The sequence below is a fragment of the Mobula hypostoma genome (genome assembly GCF_963921235.1).
Source record: "Mobula hypostoma chromosome 10 unlocalized genomic scaffold, sMobHyp1.1 SUPER_10_unloc_1, whole genome shotgun sequence".
Taxonomy (NCBI): domain Eukaryota; kingdom Metazoa; phylum Chordata; class Chondrichthyes; order Myliobatiformes; family Myliobatidae; genus Mobula; species Mobula hypostoma.
This window is the reverse complement of record NW_026948136.1, coordinates 677,933-704,823: the sequence shown is the minus strand read 5'-3', so window position 1 is coordinate 704,823 and position 26,891 is coordinate 677,933. Positions and strand designations below refer to the sequence as shown.

Below are 26,891 nucleotides of genomic sequence, written 5' to 3'. Positions count from 1 at the left end.
ACGGCACCTCCACCCCCCAACGAGTCTCATCCACCCCTCCAACGAGTCTCCACCACCCTCCCAATGAGTCTCCTCCACCCCACTCCAACGAGTTTCCTCCACCCCCCCAACCAGTTTCCTCCACTCCCGAGTCTCCTCCACCCCTCAACGAGTCACTTCCACCCCCCAACGAGTCTCCTCCACTCCCTCCCGAATGGGTCTCCTCCACCCCCCAACGACTCTCCTCCACTCCCTCCCCAACGAGTCTCCTCCACCCCTGAGTCTCATCCACCCCCCAACGATTCTTCTCCACCCCCCGAGTCTCTTCCACCCCTCCCCAACGAGTCTCCTCCACCCCTCCAACGAGTCTCCTCCACCCCCACCCAATGAGTCTCCTCCACACCCCGAATGAGTCTCCTCCACCCCCTCAATGAGTCTCCTCCACCCCCCCGAGTCTCCTCCACCCCCCGAATGAGACTCCTCCACCCCCTCAACGAGTCTCCTCCACCCCCAACGAGTCTCCTCCGCCCCACCAGCGAGTCTCCTCCACCCTCCCAATGAGTCTCCTCCACCCCTCCAACGAGTCTCCACCACCCTCCCAATGAGTCTCCTCCAGCCCCCTCCAACGAGTCTCCTCCACCCCCCCAACCAGTTTCCTCCACCCCCGAGTCTCCTCCACCCTCCCAACGTGTCTCCTCCACCCCTCAACGAGTCACCTCCACCTCCCAACGAGTCTCCTCCACCCCTCAACGAGTCACCTCCAACCCCCAACGAGTCTCCTCCACCCCTAACCAGTTTCCTCCACCCCCGAGTCTTCTCCACCCTCCCAACGTGTCTCCTCCACCCCTCAACGAGTCACCTCCAACCCCCAATGAGTCTCCTCCACTCCCTCCCCAACGAGTCTCCTCCGCCGCCTCCCCAACGAGTCTCCTCCACCCCCCCGAGTCTCCTCCACCCCCCTCCAACGAGACTCCTCCACCCCCCCAACCAGTTTCCTCCACCCCCCGAGTCTCCTCCGCCCTCCCAACGTGTCTCCTCCACCCCTCAACGAGTCACCTCCACACCCCAACGAGTCTCCTCCACTCCCTCCCCAACGAGTCTCTTCCACCCCCCAGCGAGTCACCTCCACCCCTCCAACGAGTCTCCACCACCCTCCCAATGAGTCTCCTCCAGCCCCCTCCAACGAGTCTCCTCCACCCCCCCCAACCAGTTTCCTCCACTCCCCCAACGAGTCTCCTCGACCCCCCAACGAGTCACCTCCACCCCCCAACGAGTCTCCTCCACCCCTCCAACGAGTCTCCACCCCTTCCAACGAGTCTCCTCCACCCCCCAACCAGTTTCCTCCACCCCCCGAGTCTCCTCCACCCCCCAACGTGTCTCCTCCACCCCTCAACGAGTCACCTCCACCCCCCCAACGAGTCTCCTCCACTCCCTCCCCAACGAGTCTCCTCCACCTCCCAACGAGTCTCCTCCACCCCTCCAACGAGTATCCACGACCCTCCCAATGAGTCTCCTCGAGCCCCCTCCAACGAGTCTCTTCCACCCCCACCAACCAGTTTCCTCCAACCCCCGAGTCTCCTCCACCCTCCCAACGAGTCACCTCCACCCCCCAACGAGTCACCTCCACCCCCAACGAGTCTCCTCCACTCCCTCCCCAACGAGTCTCCAACCCCTCCAACGAGTCTCCACCACCCTTCCAATGAGTCTCCTCCACCCCCTCCAACGAGTCTCCACCCCTTCCAACGAGTCTCCTCCACCCCCCAACCAGTTTCCTCCACCCCCCGAGTCTCCTCCACCCCCCAACGTGTCTCCTCCACCCCTCAACGAGTCACCTCCACCCCCCCAACGAGTCTCCTCCACTCCCTCCCCAACGAGTCTCCTCCACCTCCCAACGAGTCTCCTCCACCCCTCCAACGAGTATCCACGACCCTCCCAATGAGTCTCCTCGAGCCCCCTCCAACGAGTCTCTTCCACCCCCACCAACCAGTTTCCTCCAACCCCCGAGTCTCCTCCACCCTCCCAACGAGTCACCTCCACCCCCCAACGAGTCTCCTCCACTCCCTTCCCAACGAGTCTCCTCCACTCCCTCCCCAACGAGTCTCCAACCCCTCCAACGAGTCTCCACCACCCTCCCAATGAGTCTCCTCCACCCCCTCCAACGAGTCTCCTCCACCCCCCCAAACAGTTTCCTCCACCCCCCGAGTCTCCTCCACCCTCCCAACGTGTCTCCTCCACCCCCCCACGAGTCTCCTCCACTCCCCCAACGAGTCTCCTCCTCCCCCTCCCCGCGTCACATCCACCGCCCCAACGAGTCTCCTCCGCCCCCCCAGCGAGTTCCCTTCACCCCCTCCCCAACGAGTCTCCTCCGCCCCCCAGCGAGTCTCCTCCACCCCACCATCCAGTCTCCTCCACCCCACCGTGAGTCTCCTCCACCCCCATCCAATGAGTCCCCTCCACCCCCTCAATGAGTCTCCTCCACCCCCTCCCCAGAGTCTCCTCCACTCCCCCATCAAGTCTCCTCCACCCCCCTGAGTCTCCTCCACCCCCCAACGAGTCTCCTCCACCCCACAACGAGTCTTCTCCACCCCCCTCCAACGAGTCTCCTCCACCACCCTCCAACGAGTCTCCTCCACCCCACAACGAGTCTTCTCCACCCCCCTCCAACGAGTCTCCTCCACCCCCCTCCAACGAGTCTCCTCCACCACCCTCCAACGAGTCTCCTCCACCCCCCAACGAGTCTCCTCCACCCCCTCCAACGAGTCTCCTCCACCCCCCCAACCAGTTTCCTGCCCCCCCGAGTCTCCTCCACCCTCCCAACGTGTCTCCTCCACCCCTCAACGAGTCACCTCCACCCCCCAACGAGTCTCCTCCACTCCCTCCCCAACGAGTCTCCTCCACTCCCTCCCCAACGAGTCTCCTCCACCTCCCAACGAGTCTCCTCCACCCCTCCAACGAGTATCCACCACCCTCCCAATGAGTCTCCTCCAGCCCCCTCCAACGAGTCTCTTCCACCCCCCCAACCAGTTTCCTCCACCCCCCGAGTCTCCTCCACCCTCCCAACGAGTCACCTCCACCCCCCAACGAGTCTCCTCCACTCCCTTCCCAACGAGTCTCCTCCACTCCCTCCCCAACGAGTCTCCTCCACTCCCGAGTCTCCTCCACCCCCCAACGAGTCTCCTCCACCCCCCAACGAGTCTCCTCGACCCCCCAACGGCACCTCCACCCCCCAACGAGTCTCATCCACCCCTCCAACGAGTCTCCACCACCCTCCCAATGAGTCTCCTCCACCCCACTCCAACGAGTTTCCTCCAGCCCCCCAAACAGTTTCCTCCACCTCCGAGTCTCCTCCACCCCTCAACGAGTCACTTCCACCCCCCAACGAGTCTCCTCCACTCCCTCCCCAACGGGTCTCCTCCACCCCCCAACGAGTCTCCTCCACTCCCTCCCCAACGAGTCTCCTCCACCCCTGAGTCTCATCCACCCCCCAACGATTCTTCTCCACCCCCCGAGTCTCTTCCACCCCCTCCCCAACGAGTCTCCTCCACCCCTCCAACGAGTCTCCTCCACACCCTCCCAATGAGTCTCCTCCACCCCCCGAATGAGTCTCCTCCACCCCCTCAATGAGTCTCCTCCACCCCCCCGAGTCTCCTCCACCCCCCGAATGAGACTCCTCCACCCCCTCAACGAGTCTCCTCCACCCCCAACGAGTCTCCTCCGCCCCACCAGCGAGTCTCCTCCACCCTCCCAATGAGTCTCCTCCACCCCTCCAACGAGTCTCCACCACCCTCCCAATGAGTCTCCTCCAGCCCCCTCCAACGATTCTCCTCCACCCCCCCAACCAGTTTCCTCCACCCCCGAGTCTCCTCCACCCTCCCAACGTGTCTCCTCCACCCCTCAACGAGTCACCTCCACCTCCCAACGAGTCTCCTCCACTACCTCCCCAACGAGTCTCCTCCACCCACTCCCCAATGAGTCTCCTCCACTCCCCCAACGAGTCTCCTCCGCCCCCCGAGTCTCCTCCACCCCTCAACGAGTCACCTCCACCTCCCAACGAGTCTCCTCCACCCCTCCAATGAGTCTCCTCCGCCCCTCCCCAACGAGTCTCCTCCACCTCCCAACGAGTCTCCTGCACCCCCCCCGAGTCTCCTCCACCCCCCAACGAGTCTCCTCCACTCCCCCAACGAGTCTCCTCGACCCCCCAACTAGTCACCTCCACCCCCCAACGAGTCTCCTCCACCCCTCAACGAGTCACCTCCACCCCCCAACGAGTCTCCTCCACTCCCTCCCCAACGAGTCTCCTCCACTCCCCCAACGAGTCTCCTCCACCCCTCCAACGAGTCTCCACCACCCTCCCAATGAGTCTCCTCTTGCCCCCTCCAACGAGTCTTCTCCACCCGCCCAACCAGCTTCCTCCACCCCCCGAGTCTCCTCCACCCTCCCAACGTGTCTCCTCCACCCCTCAACGAGTCACCTCCACCCCCCAACGAGTCTCCTCCACTCCCTCCTCAACGAGTCTCCTCCACTCCCTCCCCAACGAGTCTCCTCCACTCCCGAGTCTCCTCCACCCCCCAACGAGTCTCCTCCACTCCCCCAACGAGTCTCCTCGACCCCCCAACGTCACCTCCACCCCCCAACGAGTCTCCACCACCCTCCCAATGAGTTTCCTCCACCCCCCCAACCAGTTTCCTCCACTCCCGAGTCTCCTCCACCCCTCAACGAGTCACCTCCACCCCCCAACGAGTCTCCTCCACTCCCTCCCCAACGAGTCTCCTCCACCCCCCAACGAGTCTCCTCCACTCCCTCCCCAACGAGTCTCCTCCACCCCCCAACGAGTCTCCTCCACCCCTCCAACGAGTCTCTACCACCCTCCCAATGAGTTTCCTCCAGCCCCCTCCAACGAGTCTCCTCCACCCGCCCAACCAGTTTCCTCCACCTCCCGAGTCTCCTCCACCCTCGCAACGTGTCTCCTCCACCCCTCAACGAGTCACCTCCACCCCCCAACGAGTCTCCTCCACTCCTCCCCAACGAGTCTCCTCCACCCCCGAGTCTCATCCACCCCCCAACGATTCTTCTCCACCCCCCGAGTCTCTTCCATCCCCTCCCCAACGAGTCTCCTCCACCCCTCCAACGAGTCTCCTCCACACCCTCCCAACGAGTCTCCTCCACCCCCCGAATGAGTCTCCTCCACCCCCTCAATGAGTCTCCTCCACCCCCCCGAGTCTCCTCCACCCCCCGAATGAGTCTCCTCCACCCCCTCAACGAGTCTCCTCCACCCCCAACGAGTCTCCTCAGCCCCACCAGCGAGTCTCCTCCACCCTCCCAATGAGTCTCTTCCACCCCCCCAACGAGTCACTTCCACCCCTCAATGAGTCTCCTCCACTCCCTCCCCAACGAGTCTCCTCCACCTCCCAACGAGTCTCCTCCACCCCTCCAAAGAGTCTCCACCACCCTCCCAATGAGTCTCCTCCAGCCCCCTCCAACGAGTCTCCTCCACCCACCCAACCAGTTTCCTCCACTCCCGAGTCTCCTCCACCCTCCCAACGTGTCTCCTCCACCCCTCAACGAGTCACCTTCACCCCCCAACGAGTCTCCTCCACTCCCTCCCCAACGAGTCTCCTCCACCCCCCAACGAGTCTCCTCCACCCCTCCAACGAGTCTCTACCACCCTCCCAATGAGTTTCCTCCAGCCCCCTCCAACGAGTCTCCTCCACCCGCCCAACCAGTTTCCTCCACCTCCCGAGTCTCCTCCACCCTCGCAACGTGTCTCCTCCACCCCTCAACGAGTCACCTCCACCCCCCAACGAGTCTCCTCCACTCCTCCCCAACGAGTCTCCTCCACCCCCGAGTCTCATCCACCCCCCAACGATTCTTCTCCACCCCCCGAGTCTCTTCCATCCCCTCCCCAACGAGTCTCCTCCACCCCTCCAACGAGTCTCCTCCACACCCTCCCAACGAGTCTCCTCCACCCCCCGAATGAGTCTCCTCCACCCCCTCAATGAGTCTCCTCCACCCCCCCGAGTCTCCTCCACCCCCCGAATGAGTCTCCTCCACCCCCTCAACGAGTCTCCTCCACCCCCAACGAGTCTCCTCAGCCCCACCAGCGAGTCTCCTCCACCCTCCCAATGAGTCTCTTCCGCCCCCCCAACGAGTCACCTCCACCCCCCAACGAGTCTCCTCCACTCCCTCCCCAACGAGTCTCCTCCACCTCCCAACGAGTCTCCTCCACCCCTCCAAAGAGTCTCCACCACCCTCCCAATGAGTCTCCTCCAGCCCCCTCCAACGAGTCTCCTCCACCCCCCCCAACCAGTTTCCTCCACTCCCGAGTCTCCTCCACCCTCCCAACGTGTCTCCTCCACCCCTCAACGAGTCACCTTCACCCCCCAACGAGTCTCCTCCACTCCCTCCCCAACGAGTCTCCTCCACCCCCAACGAGTCTCCTCCACTCCCGAGTCTCCTCCACCCCCCAACGAGTCTCCTCGACCCCCCAACGTCACCTCCACCCCCGAACGAGCCTCCTCAACCCCTCCAACGAGTCTCCACCACCCTCCCAATGAGTCTCCTCCACCCCCCTCCAACGAGTTTCCTCCACTCCCCCAACCAGTTTCCTCCACCCCCCGAGTCTCCTCCACCCCTCAACGAGTCACCTCCACCCCCCAACGAGTCTCCTCCACTCCCTCCCCAACGAGTCTCCTCCACCCCCCAACGAATCTCCTCCACTCCCTCCCCAACGAGTCTCCTCCACCCCCCAACGAGTCTCCTCCACCCCTCCAACGAGTCTCTACCACCCTCCCAATGAGTCTCCTCCAGCCCCCTCCAACGAGTCTCCTCCACCCGCCCAACCAGTTTCCTCCACACCCTCCCAACGAGTCTCCTCCACCCCCCGAATGAGTCTCCTCCACCCCCTCAACGAGTCTCCTCCAGCCCCTCCCAAACCAAACATCTGGGATCCCTCCATTACCCTGCTCCACTGAAAGCGCACGAAGCTTTCATGGGGTGGGGGAGAGCAAGAAGGTGGGCAATTAGAGGGGGTGAGATGGGGGGCGTGATTTAGGGAGGTCAAGAAGGGGGAAAGGGGAAGAGAGGGAGAGGAGGGGGTATATGAGGGGGACTATTGGGGGCACGAGAGGGGGAGACGAGAGATGGCGGATGAGAGGAGGGCGTGAGTTGGGGGTCATAAAGGAGGGAAGGGGAAGGGGAGAGGAGGGGGGATAGGAGGGGGGACGAGTGGGGGGATGAGAGGGGGGGACGAGGGATGGGCGAGGGGGGACGAGGTAGGTGACAAGGTGGAGGATGAGAGGGGGGATGAGAGAGGGGACGAGAGGGGTGGACGAGAGGTGGGGACGAGAGGGGGGATGAGAGAGGGGACGAGAGGGGTGGACGAGAGGGGTGGAAGAGAGGTGGGGACGAGAGGGGGGATGAGAGAGGGGACGAGAGGGGTGGATGAGAGGTGGGGACGAGAGGGGGGCTGAGAGGAGGGCAAGATTTGGGGGAATGAGAGGGGGCATCAACAGGGGCGTCAAGAGGGGGGTGAGCGGGAAGGCGGTGAGAAATTTGGGGCAAGAAGGGGGCAGGAGGTAGTTGGGAGGCGGAGTGGGGCTAGGAGGTGGAGAAGGAGGGAGGGAGGGAGGAGGGAGTGACAGGGAGGCACGAGAAATGGTAGCACTCACCGTAACTGCTGCCAACTATTCCTATTCGTCCAGGGGGTGGCGGAAGAGGCGGGCAACTCGCTGAGGGGGAGAGAGAGGGGAAAATGAATACATCATCACAGGGTTAATGATACGGACAGAGGGTCAGGGGAAAGAGAGCGCAGGGAAGGGGTGAGAGTGGGGGGATACGGGGAGAAAGACAGGAGGAGGAAGACGGAGAGGGAGGGAGACGGGGGGAGGGAGACTGGTGAAGGATGGAGAGGGGAGACTGATGGAAGGGGAGAGGGTGGAGAGGGGTGAAGGGGGAGGGATGCACAGGGGCAGAGGGATGGTGAGGGGGACGGGAAGGAGGCAGGGGAGATGGGGAGAGGCAGGGGAGTTGGTGCAAGGGTTGATGGGAGAAGAGAGAGGAGAGGTAGGTGGGGGTAAGAGGTGTAATAGGGCAAAGAGGGCTAAGAGTGCAAGGGGGAGAGGGTGGGGGTGTGTTTGATTGTCTGTGAGTGTGTGTGTGAGTGTGTGTGTGTGTGTGCGTGTGTGTGTGTGTATCCCACCTGCCGAGAGGCAAGAATCCGTGTGGCTGGAAAGGGTGCAGAAGTGATTTACGAGGATGTTTTCGGGACACGAGGGATTGAGTTATATTGACTTGATTCTTTCGAGCATAGGAGATTGCGGTGGACAAAATCATGAGGGACACAGACAGGGTGAACACACTCAGTCTTTCTGCCCCAGGGTAGGGGAGAATTAAACTAGAGGACTCAGGTTTAAGGTGAGAGGGGAGCGGTTATGAGGGGACCTGAGGGACAACAGTTTGACCCAGAGGGAGGTGCCTATGTGGAATAAGCTGCTTGAGGAGGAGGTGGAGGTGGGAACAATCACCTTTAAAAGCCACTTGGACAGGTACATGGATAGCAGAGGATGCAGGCAAGAGGGACTTGTTCAGGTAGGCTACGGGGTCAGCATGGATGTGTTGGGCTAAGTGGCCTCTTTCCTTGCTGTCTGACTCTGACTCTGTGCCCACTGTCCCCATCTCATCCATGTCTGCCACAGCCCCTCCCATCACTCCCCACCCCACCTACTGCCACCACTGTTTGCACCCCCTTGCAGAAACTGCAGTGATGTACGCCCCTGCAGACACTAACTGTATTCCAGATTGCCCCGGCTCTACACGGGAGCACATTTCCTCCGACTAAACCACCTCCCCCCATCTCAAACTTTAATCCTTCAACCCACCCACTGTCCACAACTGGACCCTGACCCACTTCTGTTAACAGCCTCCCCACATCCACACCCCCAACGAGTCTCCTCCACCCCCCCACGAGTCTCCTCCACCCCCACAATGAGTCTGCTCCACTCCCCAACGAGTCTTCTCCACCCCCCAATGAGTCTCCTCCACCCACCGAACGAGTCTCCTCCACTCTCCAACAAGTCTCCTCCACCCCCCAACGAGTCTCCTCCACCCCCTCCCCAACGAGTCTCCTCCACCCCCCACAACAAGTCTCCTCCACTCCCCCCAACGAGTCTCCTCCACTCCCCAACGAGTCTCCTCCACCCCCTCCCCAATGAGTCTCCTCCACCCCCCACAATGAGTCTCCTCCACCCCCCACGAGTCTCCTCCACTCCCCCCAATGAGTCTCCTCCACTCCCCCTAACGAGTCTCCTCCACCCCCCCAACGAGTCTCCTCCCCCCCGAGTCTCCTCCACCCCCTCAACAAGTCTCCTCCACTCCCCCAACAAGTCTCCTCCACCCCCTCAACGAGTCTCCTCCACCCCCCCAACTAGTCTCCTCCACCCCCCCAACGAGTCTCCTCCCCCGCCGAGTCTCCTCCACCTCCCCAACGAGTCTCCTCCAACTCCCCAACGAGTCTCCTCCCCTCAACGAGACTCCTCCGCTCCCGAGTCTCCTCCACCCCTTCAACGAGTCTCCTCCACCCCCTCAACGAGTCTCCTCCACCCCCCCAACTAGTCTCCTCCACCCCCCCAACGAGTCTCCTCCCCCGCCGAGTCTCCTCCACCTCCCCAACGAGTCTCCTCCAACTCCCCAACGAGTCTCCTCCCCTCAACGAGACTCCTCCGCTCCCGAGTCTCCTCCACCCCTTCAACGAGTCTCCTCCACCCCCCAGCAAGCCACCTCCACCCCCCAACGAGTCTCCTCCACCCCCGCAATGAGTCTCCTCCGCTCCCCTCCAACGAATCTCCTCCAACCCCCACAACGAGTCTCCTCCACCCCCTCAATGAGTCTCCTCCACCCCCCAACGAGTCTCCTTCACCCCCCCAACGATCCTCCTCCACCCCCGAGTCTCCTCCACCCCCACAACGACTCACCTCCACCCCCCAACGAGTCTCCTCCACTCCCCGAATGAGTCTCCTCCACCCCCTCCCAAACCAAACATCTGGGATCCCTCCATTACCCTGCTCCACTGAAAGCGCACGGAGCTTTCATGGGGGGGGGGAGAGCAAGAAGGTGTGCAATTAGAGGGGACGAGAGGGGGGCGCGATTTGGGGTTCAAGAAGGTGGGAAGGGGAAGAGGGGGAGAGGAGGGGAGATACGAGGGGGGACGATTGGGGGCATGAGTGGGGGGACAAGGGGGGGACGAGGGGGGACAAGCGGAGGGACGAGGGGGGGACGAGAGTTGGGGGATGAGAGGAGGGCGTGAGTTGGGGGGTCAAGAAGTGGGGAAGGGGAAGAGGGGGAGAGGAGGGGGATACGAGCGGGGACGAGCGGGGGGAACGAGTGGGGGGACAAGAGTGGGGGAAGAGAGTGGGACGAGGGGGGACGGGGGGACGAGGTGGGGGACGAGAGCGGGGTACGAGAGGGGGGATGAGAGGTGGGGATGAGAGAGGGGACGAGAGGAGAGCGAGAGTTGGGGGATGAGAGGGGGCATCAACAGGGGTGTCAAGACGGGGGTGAACGGGAAGGTGGTGAGAAATTCTGGGCAAGAAGGGGGCGGGAGGTAGTTGGGAGGCGGAGTGGGGCTAGGAGGTGGAGAAGGAGGGAGGGAGGGAGGAGGGAGTGACAGGGAGGCACGAGAAATGGTAGCACTCACCGTAACTGCTGCCAGGTATTCCCATCTGTCCAGGGGGTGGCGCAGGAGGCGGGCAACTCGCTGAGGGGGAGAGAGAGGGGAAAATGAATACATCGTCACAGGGTTAATGATACGGACAGAGGGTCGGGGGAAAGAGAGCGCAGGGGCAGAGAGTGGCAGGGAGGGTGAGGAGAGCAGGGGGAGAGGGGGTGGGGAGGGTGTTGGGAGGACAGTGGGGACAAAGGGAAAGGGTGATGGTGGGAGGAGACGGGGAGGGAGACTAGTGGGGGGAAGGGAGACTGGGGGGGGAGATGGGTGAAGGATGGACAGGGGCAGAGGGCTGGTGAAGGGTAGGAAGAAGGAGGCAAGGGAGGTGGGAGGAGAGGGAGGAGAGATGGGGAGAGACAGGTGTGATGGGGAGAGGGGGAGGGAGGTGTGATAGAGAGAGGGAGGGTAAATGGGTGAAAGGGAGGGAAGTTGGGGGAGAATGGAGGGGAGGGGTGAGGGTTGATGGGAGAAGGGGGAGGGGAGGTAAGTGGGGGTAAGAGGTGTAATAGGGCAAAGAGGGCTAAGAGGGCAGGGGTGAGGTGGGGCAAGGGGGAAAGGTGAGGGGGAGGGCGAGGGGGGGTGAGGTTGAGGGGGGAGAGTGCGAGGGAGAGAGTGTGAGGGAGGAGGGTGAGGGGGGGCGAGGGGGGTAGAGTGTGAGGGGGAGAGTGCGAGGGGGGAGGGGGAGGGGGAGGGCGAGGAGGGTGAGGGTGAGGGGGGAGAGTGCAAGGGGGGAGGGTGAGGGGGGTTGAGAGCGAAGGGGGAAGAGGAAATAAAAGGGGCTTGGAAGTCAGAGGGGCTGGGAGGTGGAGGGGATGGAGGGAGGGAGTGACAGGGAGACGGAAGAAGTGGCCTTCCACTTCCAGAAACTGCAGCCAGGTATTCCCATTTGTCCAGGGGGTGGCGGAGGAGAGGGGCAACTCTCTGAGGGGAAGAGAGAAGGGAAAATGAATACGTCTTCACAGGGTTAATGGTACGGACAGAGGGTCGGGGGAAAGAGAGCGCGGGGTAGAGAGCGGCAGGGAGGGTGAGGAGAGTAGGGGAGAGTGGGTGGTGAGGGTGTTGGGAAGACAGTGGGGATGAAGGGAAGGGGTGAGAGTGGGGGGAGACGGGGTGAGGGAGACTGCGAGGGAGGGAGGGAGGGAAACCGTGAGGGAGGAAGACAGGGTTGAGGGAGTCGAGTGGGTGAGGGAGACGAGGGGGTTGAGGGAGAACGGGAGTGAGGGAGACGGGGCGAGGGAGGGGAGGGTGAGGAAGACAGGGAGGGAGACGGAGGGAGAGGGAGATGTAGGGGTGAGGGAGACGGGAGGTGAGGGAGACGGGGAGAGGGAGACGGGGAGAGGGAGATGGGAGGGGGAGGGAGACAGGGGTGAGAGAGACAGGGGGTGAGAGGGAGACGGGGTGAGGGAGACGGGGGGTGAGGGAGATGGGGGGGTGAGGGAGACGGGGTGATGGAGACGGAGAGGGAGGGAGGGAGGGAAACTGCTAGGGAGGGAGATGGGGTTAAGGGAGACGAGGGGGGTGAGGGAGACGGGGTGAGGGAGATGCGGGGTGAGGGAGACGGGGGTGAGGGAGACTGGGTGGAGGGAGACGGGGCTGAGGGAGACGGGGCTGAGGGAGACAGGGTGAGGGAGACGGGGAGGGAGGGAGACGGGGTGGAGGGAGACGGGGTGGAGGGAGACGGGGTGGAGGGAGACGAGGTTGAGGGAGACAAGATTGAGGGAGACGGGGTTGAAGGAGATGGGGTTGAGGGAGACGGGGTTGAGGGAGACAGGGTTTGAGGGAGATGGGTTGGAGGGAGATGAGGTTGAGGGAGATGGGGCTGAGGGAGACGGGGAGGGAGGGAGACAGGGTGGAGGGAGACTGCGAAGAGGGAGGGAGGGAAACTGCGAGAGAGGGAGATGGGGTTGAGGGAGACGAGGGTGTGAGGGAGATGAGGGTGTGAGGGAGACGAGGGGGGTGAGTGAGAACGGGGGTGAGGGAGACGGGGTTGAGGGAGACGGGGTTGGAGGGAGATGGGATGGAGGGAGACGGGATGGAGGGAGACGGGGTTGAGGGAGATGGGGAGGGAGGGAGACGGGGTTGGAGGGAGATGAGGTTGGAGGGAGACGGGTTGAAGGGAGACGGGGTTGAAGGGAGACGGGGTTGAGGGAGATGGGGAGGGAGGGAGACGGGGTTAAGGGAGATGGGGTGGAGGGAGATGAGGGGGTGAGGGAGACGAGGGAGGTGAGGGAGATGAGCGGGGTGAGGGAGACGAGGGGGTTGAGGGAGACGAGGAGGGAGGGAGTCTGCGATGGAGGGAGACTGCGATGGAGGGAGACTGTGATGGAGGGAGGGAGACTGTGAGGGAGGGAGGGAGACTGCGAGGGAGGGAGACGGGGGTGAGAGGGAGATGGGGGTGAGAGGGAGATGGGGGTGAGGGAGACGGGGTTGAGTGAGGCGGGGTTGAGGGAGGCGGGGTTGGAGGGAGATGAGGTTGGAGGGAGATGGGGTTGGAGGGAGACCGAGGGAGGGAGATGGGGTTGAGGGAGACAGGGTTGAGGGAGACGGGGTGGAGGGAGATGGGGTTGAGGGAGAAGGGGTTGAGGGAGGCGGGGTTGAGGGAGGTGGGGTTGGAGGGAGACGGGAGGGAGGGAGACGGGGAGGGAGGGAGACGGGGTTGAGGGAGACGGGGAGGACAGGAGACAGGGTTGAGGGAGACGGGGTGGAGGGAGACCGGGTGGGAGGGAGATGGGGAGGGAGGGAGACGGGGAGGGAGGGAGATGGGGTTGAGAAAAGGTTGAGGGAGGCGAGGTTGAGGGAGGTGGGGTTGGAGGGAGATGGGGAGGGAGGGAGACGGGGAGGGAGGGAGATGGGGTTGAGAGAGGGGGTTGAGGGAGACGGGGAGGGAGAGAGACGGGGTTGAGGGAGACGGGGTGGAGAGAGATGGGGAGGGAGGGAGACGGGTTGAGGGAGATGGGTTTGAGGGAGACGGGGTTGAGGGAAATGGGGTTGAGGGAGACGGGGAGGGAGGGAGACGGGGTTGAGGGAGACGGGGTGGAGAGAGATGGGGAGGGAGGGAGACGGGGAGGGAGGGAGACGGGTTGAGGGAGATGGGTTTGAGGGTGACGGGGTTGAGGGAGATGGGGTTGAGGGAGACGGGGAGGGAGGGAGACGGGGTTGAGGGAGACGGGGTGGAGGGAGACGGGAGGGAGGGAGATGAGGAGGGAGGGAGATGGGGAGGGAGGGAGACAGTAAATGGGAGGCGAAGGAAGTGAGATCAGTTACCGAAAATGGATGCAGGACTGGCCATTTTTGCTCTTGGCCTTTGAAGAGCTCGGCTTTTCGCTGAGGGGCAGAGAGAGGGGCAAATGATTTCCATCTTGCTCGGGTCTGCAGAAGGGGCAGAGGGTGAGGTGGGGGAGAGAGGCGGGGGAGTGGCAGGGAGGGAGAGGGTGTGGGTGACAGAGAGGGGCTGGGGAGACGGCGGGACGGAGTGAAAGGCAACAGAGGAAACCGAACGGGGAGGAGGGGAAAAGGGAAGAGATCGGGGAGACGGGGGGGGATGGAAGATAGGGAGGGGTGAGGAGAATGGGGAGGGGGAGGGGAATGGAGAGGGGGGAGGAGAATGGAGGGTACCGGAAAAGGGGAATGGGGTAGTGAGGAGAAGAGGGAGAGTGTGTGTCGGGGAGGGGAGAGAGTGGCGGATAGGGAAAGTGTGGGATGAGAGTCGGGGGAGAGAGTAGGAGAAGTGGCGACAGAGAGAGAGAGAGAGGGAGAGAGAGAGAGGGATAGGTGGAGAGGGAGAGACAGAGGTGAAAAGGGAGAGAGAGAGAGGTTAGTCACGGAGCGTGAAAGAGAAAAGGACTTTCAGAGGGAGGAAGATAGAGAGGGGGAGGGAGGGAAAGGGAATTGGAGGATGTGTGACCATTCCCTGAAACTGGCAAGAAATAGCCATTTGTGCAGGTGGCAGAGGAGGAGGAGGGCAACTCATTGAGGGAACGAGAGAGGGGAAAATGAAATTAGAAACTAGAGTTATTCTGCAGATGCTGGAAATCCAAGCAACACACACAAACTCTGCAGGCCAGGCAGCGTCTATGTAAAAAATCACAGTCCACATTTCAGGCCGAAACCCTTCGGCAGGCCTGGAGAAATGAAAAGCTGAGGGGTAGATTTGAAAGGGGGGGGGGAAGGGACAGAGAAATGCCAGGCGACAGGTGAAACTTGGAGGGGGAGGGATAAAGCAAAGAGCTCGAAAGTTGACTGTTGGAAGAGACAGAAGGCCATGGAAGGAAGGAAAGAGGGCGGGGTGGGGACAGGAACACCACAGGGAGGTCCGGCCTGCTGAGTTCCTCCTGTATTTTGGGTGTGTTGAGGAGAAAATGGAATACATCTCCCCAGGGTCGGGAGTTAGATAGGAGGGGATAGGAGGGGGGGCAAGACGGCAGGGCAGTGGACGGGAGATGGAGGTGGAGAGGGTGGAGAACATGGGGAGGGAGGTGCAGAGTGGGCTGGGGGTCCACACCCTCTCTGTCCCTCCCTTTAAATGAGGGGGACTCACTCCACCTTTTCACTCCGATTCACTCCACCTCCAGCTGAGCGCCAGTCCCCTGTTCCCCAGCGAGGTCGAGCTTATGACCACTCAGCACCCATCACCCACTCCCCGACCCACCACCCACGGCAAATAGCAGCACCCACCTGCACAGAGGGGGACGTCCCTGCGGATAAGGGGTCCCTGCATGGCCTGGCCGAGCTCCTTGTTGATGGCGATGAAGGCCGTCCGCGAACAGACCACGTTGGCCTGGGTGCTGATCTCAACCAGACGCCTCTTCACCTGCTCCGTGTCGCGGTCCGGCCCGAGTTCCAGAGATCCCAGCAGAGCCTTGGCTGCCAGACGGTGGACAGAGGAGCTGCAGAGAGGGAGGGAGGGGAAGAGGTTGGAAATGGAGAGGGAGGAGGGAGAGAGGGGAATGGGGAGAAGGGAGGGAAGGGGAAAGGGTTGGAAATGGAGAGGGAGGAGGGAGAGAGGGGAACGGTGGGAAGGGAGAGAGGGCGAAAGGGGGGAGTGGGGAGATAGAGTTGTGTTTAGATGTGCTGTTGTGATTATATTGACAGGTTGTGTCACAGCCCAGGGTAGAAACACCAATGTGCTTGAACGGAAAAGCTGACACAAGGTAATGGATACGGCGCAGTCCATCACAGCTCCCCACCATTGAGCACATCTACAGGAAACGCTGTCACAGGAAAGCAGCATCCATCATCAGGGACTCCCACCACACAGGACATGCTCTTTTCTCACTGCTGCCATCGGGGACAAAGTACAGGAGCCTCAGGATACCCACCCTCGAGTTCAGGAACAGCAATTACCCCTCAACCCTCATGCTCTTCGACCGGCGCGATGAGCCAGAAGATGTGCCCAGCAAACAGCGTGACCAGCGGCGACGTCCTGCAGACTGCTCACAAAACTACTACTTTGAAATATGATTCTGCTCTGAGGCCGTGCGCGATTGGGACCCCTGATTCACATTTTGGCGGTGTGGTTTTGGACCCATTGTGTGACCTGGAGCTTTGCTGTCTCTGAGGGAGGCCGATGAGGTTTGGGGCAGAGCGCACACCCTGGTGGCCAAGCTGCCTTGAGACGGGGTGCTAGTCCATGATGACTCCCTTTCTCGCCGATTAAAGTGTCTCGCAGGATTGAAATCAACAGGAACGAGAGCGGAAGGCGAGCAGCTGGTCAAAGTTCAAAGTAAATGTTATTATCAAAATACAGATATGACACCATATACAACCCTGAGATTCATTTGTTTACTCAGCAAAGCTAAAGAGTAGTAACTGTAACAGGATCAATAAAAGATCAACCGGAGTGCAGAGGACAACAGACGGTGCAAATGAAAATGCAAATAAATAGCAACAAATAACATCGTCTTTAAAGTGAGATCATTGGTTGTGGGAACATCTGAGCGATGGGCAAGTGAGTGTAGTAATCCCCTTTTGTTCAAGAGCCTGATGGTTGAGGGGTAGTAACTGTTCTTGAACCTGGTGGTGTGGGTCCTGAGGTTCTTGAACTTTCTACCTGATGGCAGCAGTGAGAAGAGAGCATGGCCTAGTTGGTGGGGATCTCTGATGACGAATTCTGCTTTCCAACAACAGTGTTTCATGTAGATGTACTCATGGTAGGGAGGGTTTTACCCGTGATGTACTGGCCCGATTCCACTACTTTTTGAAAGATTTTCCATTCAAAGGCATTGGTGTTTCTATACCAGGATGTGATGCAGCCAGTCAATACACTCTCCACTACACATCTATAGAAGGTTGTCAAAGTTTTAGATGCTATGCCGTATCTCTGCATTCTGCCAGGGAAACTGTTGAGCTTTCTATGCAATAGCACTTAAGTACTGGTTCCAGGATAGATCCGCTCAGATAATAACACCCAGGAATTTAAAGTCACCATCTCCAGCTCTGATTCTCCAGTGAAGACAGGCTCATAGACCTCTGGGTTCTCCTCTCCCAAAATCCAGAATCAGCTCCTTGGTCTTGCTGACATTGAGAGAGAAATTGTTGTTACGACATCACTCAAACAAATTTTCATTCTCCCTCCTGTATGCTGATTCAGCACCACCTTTGATACAGCCCACAGCAGTGGTGTCATCAGCAAACTTGAGTTCGGTGTTGGAGCTTTGCTTAGCCACACAGTCATTGGTGCAAGGTGAGTAGAGCAAGGTGCTAAGCACACAGCCCTGTGGTGTGCCTGTGCTGATGGAGATTGTGGAGGAGATGTTGTTGCCAATCCATAGTGACTGGAGTCTACATGTGAGGATCCATTTGCACAAGGCGGCACTGAGGCCAAGGTCTTGGAGCTTATTGACTAGTTTTGAGGGGACAATGGTATTGACTGCCGAACTGTAGTCGTTAAAGAGCATCCTGATGTCTGCACCTTTTGCTGTCCAGATGTTCCAGGGCTGTGCGAAGAGCCAATGGGATGGCGTCTACGGTGGGCCTGTTTCTCTGGTAGGCAAATTGGAGCGGATCCATGTCACCTCTCAGTCAGCGATGACCTGCTTCATTGCCAGCCCCTCAAAACACGTCATCTCTGTGGATGCAAATGCAACTGGGCAAGGATCATCGAGGCAGGTCTCCACCATCTTCTTGGCACTGGTATAATCGAAGCCATCGGGCACCACACACTGCCGAAGAGAGCGTTTAAAGATCTCAGTGACACAATTGGTCAGCACAGGTCTTTGTACGTGGCCGGGTTCCCCATCCAGTCCAGGTGCTGTCCTGGGATGTACACTCCCGAAGGCAGCCCTCAGCCCTCACGTCAGGTTCAGGTACTGACATCAGAGGGTCAGAGGGAGACGCCACGGTCTCTCCATGTTCTGGTGGTCAAAGTGAACATGGAGGCAATGAGCTGATCTGCAAGCGAAGCCCTGCTGTCCCCCTTGTTGCTTGATTTAACTTTGGAGGAGGTGACAGCTTTCAAGCCCTGTCACAGCAGTCAAGCATCCCTCGTGGATTCAAGCTGGGTCCGGATCCTCCACTTCTCCCGCAGATCATACCTTCACCTCTTGTAGCTTCCTGGGTCTCCAGACTCGAATGCCTCTGATCTGAGGTTTCAGATCTCATGGTTCATTCAGGGCTTCTCTGAGTGATTTAGTGGGAACACACCCAACTACAGCTGTTTAATAAACTCTGTTACAACCATGCTGTATCCATTCCAATCTCCAGAAGAGTGCTTGATCACGGCCAAGGCCACCAACTCAAAGCAATCCTGTATTCATCCCCGACCCGACCCACTGCCCCTCTCTGCTGCTGGAAGGTGATGCTGCACTCCTGGGTCTTGGGCAAGGTCTAATTGACGTGGTTTGTGGACTGGACTCTGCAGTGCACCTTATGTGTGTTTCTGACCTCTGGTTACTCCTTTTCTATTGCTATTTTGTGTGATTTTGATCAGGGCAGACTGCCTCTGCGGCCTGCAGTCAATGTACAACACAGTGCTAAAGTGAACTGAACTGAACTTGACGAGACTGTTTCAATGAATCTCTGGTTTGATGGTCTATATTCTGTGTTTCTCGCTCGTTTTTTCTGGCCGTTTGCAAGATTTGTTCTTTTTTTAACATGTTGGCTGTTTCATGTTTTCTTTGCATGGATCCCTCGAGAACCTTGAAGGTGGGAGGGTTTATTTGGGGTGGTGGGTAGTAGTAATCCTGAATTGGGACAAGGGACGGGGACAGGGTGGGGGGGGAGTGTGGACTATTCCAGAAGCCAGAATTTTTATATGGCGAGGTGGGGTGGGGGGCAGAGGAGAGGGATTTGCAGACAGTTACCTCCTGCACTCGACGGGTCTCAGGCTAAACCTGGTCTCAGCTTGTATCGGCTGCGCCCCCAGTGAATATTTCAGTGTCACCCCACACTCCAGCTTGGGATCCATCTACGAGACAGAAACAGTCAGGGAACAGCAGGGACAGTGGCCACCAGGTGAGGTTCATTGCCTGTCTGAACCTCCAACCCCTGCCCCCACCTCCGTAACAGGATTTCCTGATGGAGAGAGACCCTCTTCAAATGGGATCCCCAACAGAGAGACCCCTTCCCCTTTAACATGTGTCCCTGACAAAGACCGACTCCCCCATAACAGGGGACCCCAATGGAGAAAGACCCCCTTTAACAGGGGTCTCTGACAGAAAGACTCCCTGTTTAACAGGGTTACCCGGGGGAGAGATACCCCGTTAACCAGGGCCCCAACAGAGAGACACAGCTGATTAACCGGGGTTCTAATGATGAGACACACCCCCAATTAACCGGGGTTCCAATGGAGAGACACCCCCCCAATTGACTGGGGTTCTAATGGAGAGACCCCCCCCCGATTATCCAGGGTTCCAATGGAGAGACACACCCCCAATTGACTGGGGTTCCAATGGGGAAACACACCCCCAATTAACCAGGGTTCCAATGGAGAGACACACCCCCAATTGACTGGGGTTCCAATGGGGAAACACACCCCCAATTAACCGGGGTTCCAATGGAGAGACACCCCTCCAATTAACCGGGGTTCCAATGGGGAGACACACCCCCAATTGACTGGGGTTCCAATGGGGAAACACCCCCCCAATTAACCGGGGTTCCAATGGAGAGACACCCCCCCAATTAACCGGGGTTCCAATGGGGAGACACACCCCCAATTGACTGGGGTTCCAATGGGGAAACACACCCCCAATTAACCGTGGTTCCAATGGAGAGACACACCCTTTAACAGTGGTGTCTGACAGAGAGGAACTCCCCTTTCAATTGGGGTCCTAGACAAAGATACATCCCCTCTTTAACAGGGGTCCTGGACAAAGATCCCCTCTTTAACAGGGGTCCTGGATAGAAAAAGACACCCTCTTTAACATGGATCTGTGATGGGGAGAGTGAGTCCCCCTTTAACAAGGGTCCCTGAAAGGGAGACTCCCGGGACAACAGGCATCCCAGAAGGGTGAGGCGACCCTGCTTTTGCCTCAATACACACTAGCAGTCTCCGTCTCCCCACCCCTGACCCTCACCTGCCCCTTCAGCTGGGCGTAGACGATGGTTTTCTGCTGGTTGAAGAGCGCGCTGGGGAGGGGTGACAGCAGTACGGCCTCCACCCCTGGGGGCAGGTCCCAGCTGAGGCTCAGCCCGGTCCCGCTGGGTTGCAGGGCGTACTTCAGGGTCCGGAGAACCTGTCGGGACAGAGAGGTCAACACAGCCACTTCTGCAGGCTCCATCCCATCTCATGGGTCCTACGCTCCCCAGGGGATTCAGAGACCCCCTTCAGTGCCTGGTCCATTCTTCCTCAGACCCCACCCAGGGTTAGGGGCCAGTTTACGAGGATGTCTCCGTGTCCCACCCAGCCTCTCTTCAGCTCTGGAGTCAGGCACTGTCTGATCAGAGTGTGGTTTCCTTGGCTCCACCTGATCCCCCTTCACTTTGGGAGAGCCTACACACTACCCCGTCCATCCCTCTCCCATTTTGGGCCCCCCAGTCTGAGGTGTTGCACTGTCCCAGGGCTTCTCCTCTCCTCCCCAGGCCTCCGAGAGTCTCCTCCTCGTCCCCCAGATCACATGGAGATTCGGCACAAAATGGGGGGGGTGGGGGGAGGAATGGGGAATTCACACTGGCCAATTAACCCATCAACCTGCACATGAGGGTCAGTCTCACCCCCTGTCCAAGGCACAGCCCTGCTCCCTCACAGACACACTTCTTCCCTCTCACACACACACACAGTGGCGGAGGTTGGGATCGAACCTGGGATTCCGAGATCAGGCTCTGACAGACAGTGGCCCGACCACTGTGCCTCTGAGCCAGCTGCTGTTCCCTGTACATTTCTGAGGGTGTCACCCCCCCCACACCATTTCAGGCTCCCCCACACCCAAGGTCCTACCCCCAATAAGAGCATCCCGACAACCCCCCCCCCGCCACCACCAAACCCTGCCCCTGCCTCAGTACCTTGGGCTCCATCCTGCCTTCCCCGGTGATGAATTCGTAACTCCCGTTGGCTGCCTTGGCGATGCCTTTGATCAGCGCTGTGGAGGCCCCCTCACCAATCCCAAAGGAAAAGCACCTGGAGAACGGGATGGGGAGTGGTGGAACCATCATGGGATTCACAGCAGGTCAACTTGCTTGTTGCGTGGTCTTTGGGACCCATTTTCAGTCATAGAGGTAGTTCTCCAACCCAATGCATGCTGCGATAGATTGCTACCATTGTTCCTGTCCAAGAGAGGACGACGGGTGGGGTGGGGGATGCCTGGTGGGATCACAGGCGGTGGGGGGTGTGAAGGAGGAGGGGTCCGCAGGGGACAACGGGCCGGCAGGGGAACGGAGAGGACGACGGGCCGGGGGGGAGGGGGAGGGGAACAGGGGACGATGGGCTGGGGGAGAGAGGTACGGAGGGGACAACGGGCCAGAGCGAGGGAGGGGTCCAGAGCGGACGAGAGGCCGGGAGTTGCCAGAGGGGACGATGGGCGGGGCATGCAGGAGGGGGCGATGGGTGGGGGCTGCCAGAGGGGAGAGTTTTCGCCTCACCTGTGGTTGGGGCTGTTCTTCTGAACCTCAGCCAGCACCTGCTTGGTGTTGAACACCTCACCGTCCGTGAACACAAAGAGCTAGGAGAGAGGCAGAGAGGCATCCTGGGAACAAGGCCTTTAGGTCCATTATGTCTAAACTAGCCAATCCTTATTGACCCATCCCCCCATCTCCCAGCATCTGCTTGTTCCCTTGGGTACCTGGCTCGTCCTCCCCACAGAATGTATGGGTTTTTCCCGGGTGCTGCGGTTTCCTCCCACACCCAAAGACGTACTGGTTGGCATAAGTGGTCATTGTAAATTGTCCTGTGATTAGGGAAGGCTTAACCAGGGTTGTGGGGTTGCTGGGATGGCATGGCTCAGAAGGTCGGTACTGCTTACTCCATGCTGTATAAATTAATTAATAATAAATCCCTCGGGAAGAAGGTCCTCCTCAGATCCCCTCTAAGTCACCTCTCCCCCACCTACATCAACGTCCTCCAGTTTATCCGGCTCTGACGTGGAGGAGATTTTCCTGCTGTCAGCGGTATCTAAACCCTCATTGTGGTACAAACCTCAGTCCCATCCCCTCAAACCCTGCTCCGCTCTGGGGGGAACCGACCAGCCTCTCTCTTTCCCAGGCAACAACCCTGGTGAATCACTTCTGCACCCCCCTGCAGACCTATCAAATCCTCACACTCCCTCTCCCTGACCCCCACTCTTTCTCTACTCTTGGTCCTTGTTTCTCGTTCTTTTATTCTTTCCTGCCCCCACTCTCTCCTCAACCCCCTCTCACGCATTGTGTCAACTGTGTCCCCCTCTCCGTCTTGTTTCGTTTCTCTCTCTGTCTCTCCCCTCACACATTCCCCAATCTGTCCCTTTCCTCCTTCATTCCCCCTTCCTCCCATTCATTCCCTCTCTCCATCGCTCATCCCCCAATCTCACATCCCCTCACTCCTGTCCGTCTCGCTCTCATCTCCGCCCATTTTACTGCATTGCCCTCTCTCACTCTGCCTCTCTTTTGACTTCTCACTCACTCTGTCTCTCATTCCCCTCTCTGAATTCTCTCACCAAAGGATTCAAAGTACGATTATAATCAGAGTATGTATGCACTATACAACCCTGAGATTCCCCCCCCCCCAACCCCGGCACAGACAGCCACTATAGAAGAAAGCCATGGAACCCATTGAAAGAAACATCACCACGACCCCCCCCCCCACCACAAGAAACAAATCGCACAAAAGGAAACAAAAAGAACAGGCGAAAGTTCAGAATATAAAACACAAAAATGAAAGAATGCACATTCAGTTCAGCTCAATCTTCATTATCTGCGGGCCATCCAGATTCAAGGCCCCGAAAAACACAACATAATGTGAACTACAGTCCAACCCACAAGCTGTCGATTAAACCCTGCTCTTCCACAATCTTCCAACAGCACCGAGGGAGAGAGAGATTACGAATGTAGGGACATTCCCAGTCTCTGCCTTTCTCCCACCACCACGATCCCTAACTCCCACTCATACAATCCAGCTTTGAACTGTCCCGAAAAACACATCATAATGTGACTACAAGAAGCAGGGAGCTTCTCACTCTCCGCCTCCATCCCACCCACAAATTCCCCATTTGAACTGTCCCTCACTCCCTCTCTCCCCATTCCCACTGACCCCTTTACCTCACTCCCTCTCTCCCCATTCCCAATTCCCTCCTTTACCTCACTCCCTCTCTCCCCCATTCTCACTGCCCCCCTTACATCACTCCCTCTCTCCCCCATTCCCACTGACCCCTTTACCTCACTCCCTCTCTCCCCATTCCCACTGCCCCCTTTACCTCACTCCCTCTCTCCCCATTCCCACTACCCCCTATACCTCACTTCCGCTTTCTCCATTCCCACTGCCCCCTATACCTCACTCCCTCTCTCCCCCATTCCCACTGACCCCTTTACCTCACTCCCTCTCTCCCCATTCCCACTGCCCCCTTTACCTCACTCCCTCTCTCCCCATTCCCACTACCCCCTATACCTCACTTCCGCTTTCTCCATTCCCACTGCCCCCTATACCTCACTTCCTCTCTCCCCCATTCCCACTGCCCCCCTTACATCACTTCCTCTTTCCCCCATTCCCACCACCCCTTTACCTCACTCCCTCTCTCCCCATTCCCACTGCCCCCTTTACCTCACTCCGTCTCTCCCCATTCCCACTGCCCCCTTTACCTCACTCCCTCTCTCTCCATTCCCACTGCCCCTTTACCTCACTCCCTCTCTCCCCCATTCTCACTGCCCCCTTTACCTCACTCCCTCTTTCTCCATTCCCACTACCCCCCTTTACCTCACTCCCTCTTTCTCCATTCCCACTGCCCCTTTACCTCACTCCCTCTCTCCCCCATTCTCACTGCCCCCTTTACCTCACTCCCTCTTTCTCCATTCCCACTGCCCCCTTTACCTCACTTCCTCTTTCTCCATTACCCTGCCCCTTTACCTCATTCCGTCTCTCCCCCATTCCCACTGCTCCCTTTACCTCACTCCCTCTCTCCCCCATTCCCACTACCCCCCTTACATCACTTCCTCTCTCCTCCATTCCCACTGCCCCCCTTACATCACTTCCTCTCCCCCTCATTTCCACTCCGTCCCAGGGCAAACCCCGGAGTCTCGGGGGGAAGTGTGTTCGTTACCTGTCGCGGGTGTCCTGGCACGCAGGGTGTTGTGTAGATGGCCGACAGGGGCTGCAGGATCTCTGTCCCACCCATATCCGCATTGATCTCCTTCAGTTTAGACAGTGCTTCTTGCATGGAGGTCTGATTGTACTCAACACTCTTCCTGTACAGGTTGAGGGGGAGGTAATCCGATGACAACATGACAACTACGTCCAGGGCAGACATAGGAAGGGAGCAGAGGGGATGGGGTTCGTGCGGAGAAGTGGGGCTGACAGAACAGATTGGGGTGCAGGAGAGAGAGGGGCTGTTGGATTGGATATCATAAGTGTTATTTCCCTTGTAGTTTGACCTTCTTATGCTTGTTTGTATTTTTGTATAGTTACTGAAATACTATGCTTTATATACATGTGTTCTGGAGTGGTTGCAGTTGAAGGCATCACATTACTTGAACAGGGGCTATCCTATTGGTGAATTTAAGAAAAAGAATTTGAATGGAATGTGTGTGTTATCAGCAACTTGGATTAAGAGAACTAGACCACGTTAGTTGTTTCTCTTCACTACCCCATCCCACTGCTCCTTCTCTCTGCTCCCTGGTGCTTCATCTTCCTGACTTTGTCTTCTTTGTTCTTGTAACGCTTAATAATGGTCAAAAGCAAAAACTTTTATGCCTCATTCTTGACTTCTGAAGAACCTCGGATCAAAAACATTACGATCCAACAGTTTTGGTGTAGTCGGCAGGACAGTTGTGAAGATTTAACGTCTTGAAAGATTCAGAGATGAAGAGGAAATTTTTCACGTGCATAATTAAATTGGAAGTAAGACATTCCTCCTTATTTTCCAAATCATCTAGTTATTGCTTCAATATACCATCTAGTACAAAGGTGCCCAAGCTGTTTTATGCCACGGACCCCGGGTGGGGAAGCCCCTGACCCAGTGCAGGTTTAAGACTGAAGGAATGCTCTCTTATTCCTTACATTGCTATTCTGGAAAACTCAGATGGCCCCTAGAATTTACAATGCACTCAAATTAAATTCTTCCTAAGCAGTGGAGTATCTAACAGACCCTATAATCTGGTGTGTAAAAAATATTTAGACTAAAATCCAATGAGAAAAGAAAACTGTTCTTTGCAATCCTATGGTATTCTGATTGTAATTCAATAATACCTTAACACAAGCCAAAGGTATCAATTATAGTCCAACTGATAAAAGTACGTATGAATTAAGTATTACACAAGATTGAATATAGACAATAGACAATAGGTGCAGGGGTAGGCCTTTCGGCCCTTCAAGCCAGCACCGCCATTCACTGTGATCATGGCTGATAATCCACAATCAGTACCCCGTTCCTGCCTTCTCCCCATATCCCTGGATTCCGCTATCTTTAAGAGCTCTATCTAACTTTTTCTTGAAAGAATTCAGAGAATTGGCCTCCACTGCCTTCTGGGGCAGAGCATTCCACAGATCCACAACCCTCTGGGTGAAAAAGTTTTTCCTCAACGCCGTTCTAAATGGTCTACCCCTTATTCTTAAACTGTGGCCTCTGGTTCTGGACTCTCCCAACATCGAGAACATATTTCCTGCCTCTAGCGTGTCCAATCCCTTAATAATCTTGTATGTTTCAATCAGATCCCCCCTCATCCTTCTAAATTCCAGTGTATACAAGCCCAGTCGCTCCAATCTTTCAACATATGACATTCCCGCCATCCCGGGAATTAACCCTGTGAACCTACGCTGCACTCCCTCCATAGCAAGAATGTCCTTCCTCAAATTTGGAGACCAAAACTGCACAGAATACTCCAGGTGGGGTCTCGCCAAGGCCTTGTACAACTGCAGAAGGACCTCTTTGCTCCTATACTCAACTATACTCAAACATAGACAATGGCCAAAACCACAAAACCTGCTACAGGAAAAGAGGGAACTGAATCTCCAGTTATTACATGCACACAGATAACTAAGGGTTTGAGTTTTTACTGAATAAAACATTTCAACTTGATGATATCAAGGTTGAGTCTAATGAAATGTGACCCTTGCATGATATTAAGAAGATATGGAATAAGATCCAGAGACTGTCCTTGGGAAAGGGTTAAGTGACTGGACATCAGCAGTATTACCACAGTTCTGAAAGATGGATTAGAATTTCAAATCTGTGACTAAGTGGGCACAGTGGAAAGCATCATTTATGACTTGGCAGAATGAGTCAAGTCATCAAAGTTAATTGAACAAGTGCAAAAGGTAAGGAAAACTGTGATCAATTACAAAATCAGTGTGACAGAGATGGTAAAAAGTCTAAATAGCAAATTCCTGCTTCAACTGAGCAAGTGAGAACACAACATGGTAAGTGCAATCGAATCAAAGTGCATTGTGTGGAGCTTCCAAGTAAACTGTATTTGTATCGGAAAGCCCAGCAGGGATCTCAAGCGCGCAGTCTGGCCAGTAATGCTTCTCCTCGGGAAACATCCTCCTCGTTGGACAGTCCTCCCAGGCAGCACCAGCATCCGGACTCTGAGCAACCACAGCATGGACTCCACAGCGCCCTCTGGTGACACGAGTGAGGAT

At 57.9% G+C, this 26,891-nt stretch overlaps 1 protein-coding gene across 1 annotated transcript in view; it reads right to left on the bottom strand.

Moving 5' to 3' along the window:
* The window catches only part of LOC134341238 (von Willebrand factor A domain-containing protein 5A-like), a gene marked incomplete at its 3' end in the record, with an annotated part of 69,042 nt that overhangs the window by 28,550 nt on the left and 13,601 nt on the right, over positions 1-26,891 (bottom strand). Inside the window, exons 9-16 of the mRNA XM_063039086.1 lie at positions 24,355-24,499; positions 21,710-21,789; positions 21,134-21,248; positions 20,209-20,367; positions 18,997-19,100; positions 15,371-15,582; positions 10,670-10,729; positions 7,647-7,706 (exon numbers count right to left, since the gene is read on the bottom strand). Of these exons, the coding sequence (XP_062895156.1) occupies positions 7,647-7,706; positions 10,670-10,729; positions 15,371-15,582; positions 18,997-19,100; positions 20,209-20,367; positions 21,134-21,248; positions 21,710-21,789; positions 24,355-24,499 (935 nt within the window). The remainder of the gene's footprint in view (positions 1-7,646; positions 7,707-10,669; positions 10,730-15,370; positions 15,583-18,996; positions 19,101-20,208; positions 20,368-21,133; positions 21,249-21,709; positions 21,790-24,354; positions 24,500-26,891) is intronic.